Source organism: Haliaeetus leucocephalus, unplaced genomic scaffold, assembly GCF_000737465.1.
Source record: "Haliaeetus leucocephalus isolate CR32 unplaced genomic scaffold, Haliaeetus_leucocephalus-4.0 Scaffold1, whole genome shotgun sequence".
NCBI lineage: Eukaryota > Metazoa > Chordata > Aves > Accipitriformes > Accipitridae > Haliaeetus > Haliaeetus leucocephalus.
The window spans coordinates 347,070-347,338 of NW_010972437.1; the positions used below are offsets into that span (position 1 = coordinate 347,070).

Here is a 269-nt window from a genome sequence, read left to right on the forward strand (position 1 = left end):
CGCGGGGGGGGGGGGGGGGGGGGGGGGGGCGCGGGAGAAGCTCCGCCGCTCACTCAGAACGGCCACCGCCGCTTCCCCGTTACCTGGGCAGCGGCCTCAGTACCCGGGCCGCCATGGCGGCTCACCGGCGCTGTCGATCGCCGTCATCGGGTAACCGATGGGAGAGGGCGCATGCGCGGGGGGAGCGGTCGGCGGGACGGGCTCCGTTCCCCTCAACCCCTCCTCACCGCTTCCCGGGTGAACCGGCGGCTCTGAGGGGCGGCCGCCCG

At 77.0% G+C, this 269-nt stretch overlaps 1 protein-coding gene across 1 annotated transcript in view; it reads right to left on the minus strand.

Annotated features, from left to right (window-relative positions):
- The window catches only part of HIBCH (3-hydroxyisobutyryl-CoA hydrolase), a 48,134-nt gene extending 47,984 nt beyond the window's left edge, over nucleotides 1–150 (minus strand). Inside the window, exon 1 of the mRNA XM_010563869.1 lies at nucleotides 84–150. Within this exon, the coding sequence (XP_010562171.1) occupies nucleotides 84–115 (32 nt within the window). The 5' untranslated portion in view covers nucleotides 116–150. The remainder of the gene's footprint in view (nucleotides 1–83) is intronic.
- Between the last annotated feature and the right edge of the window lie 119 nt (nucleotides 151–269).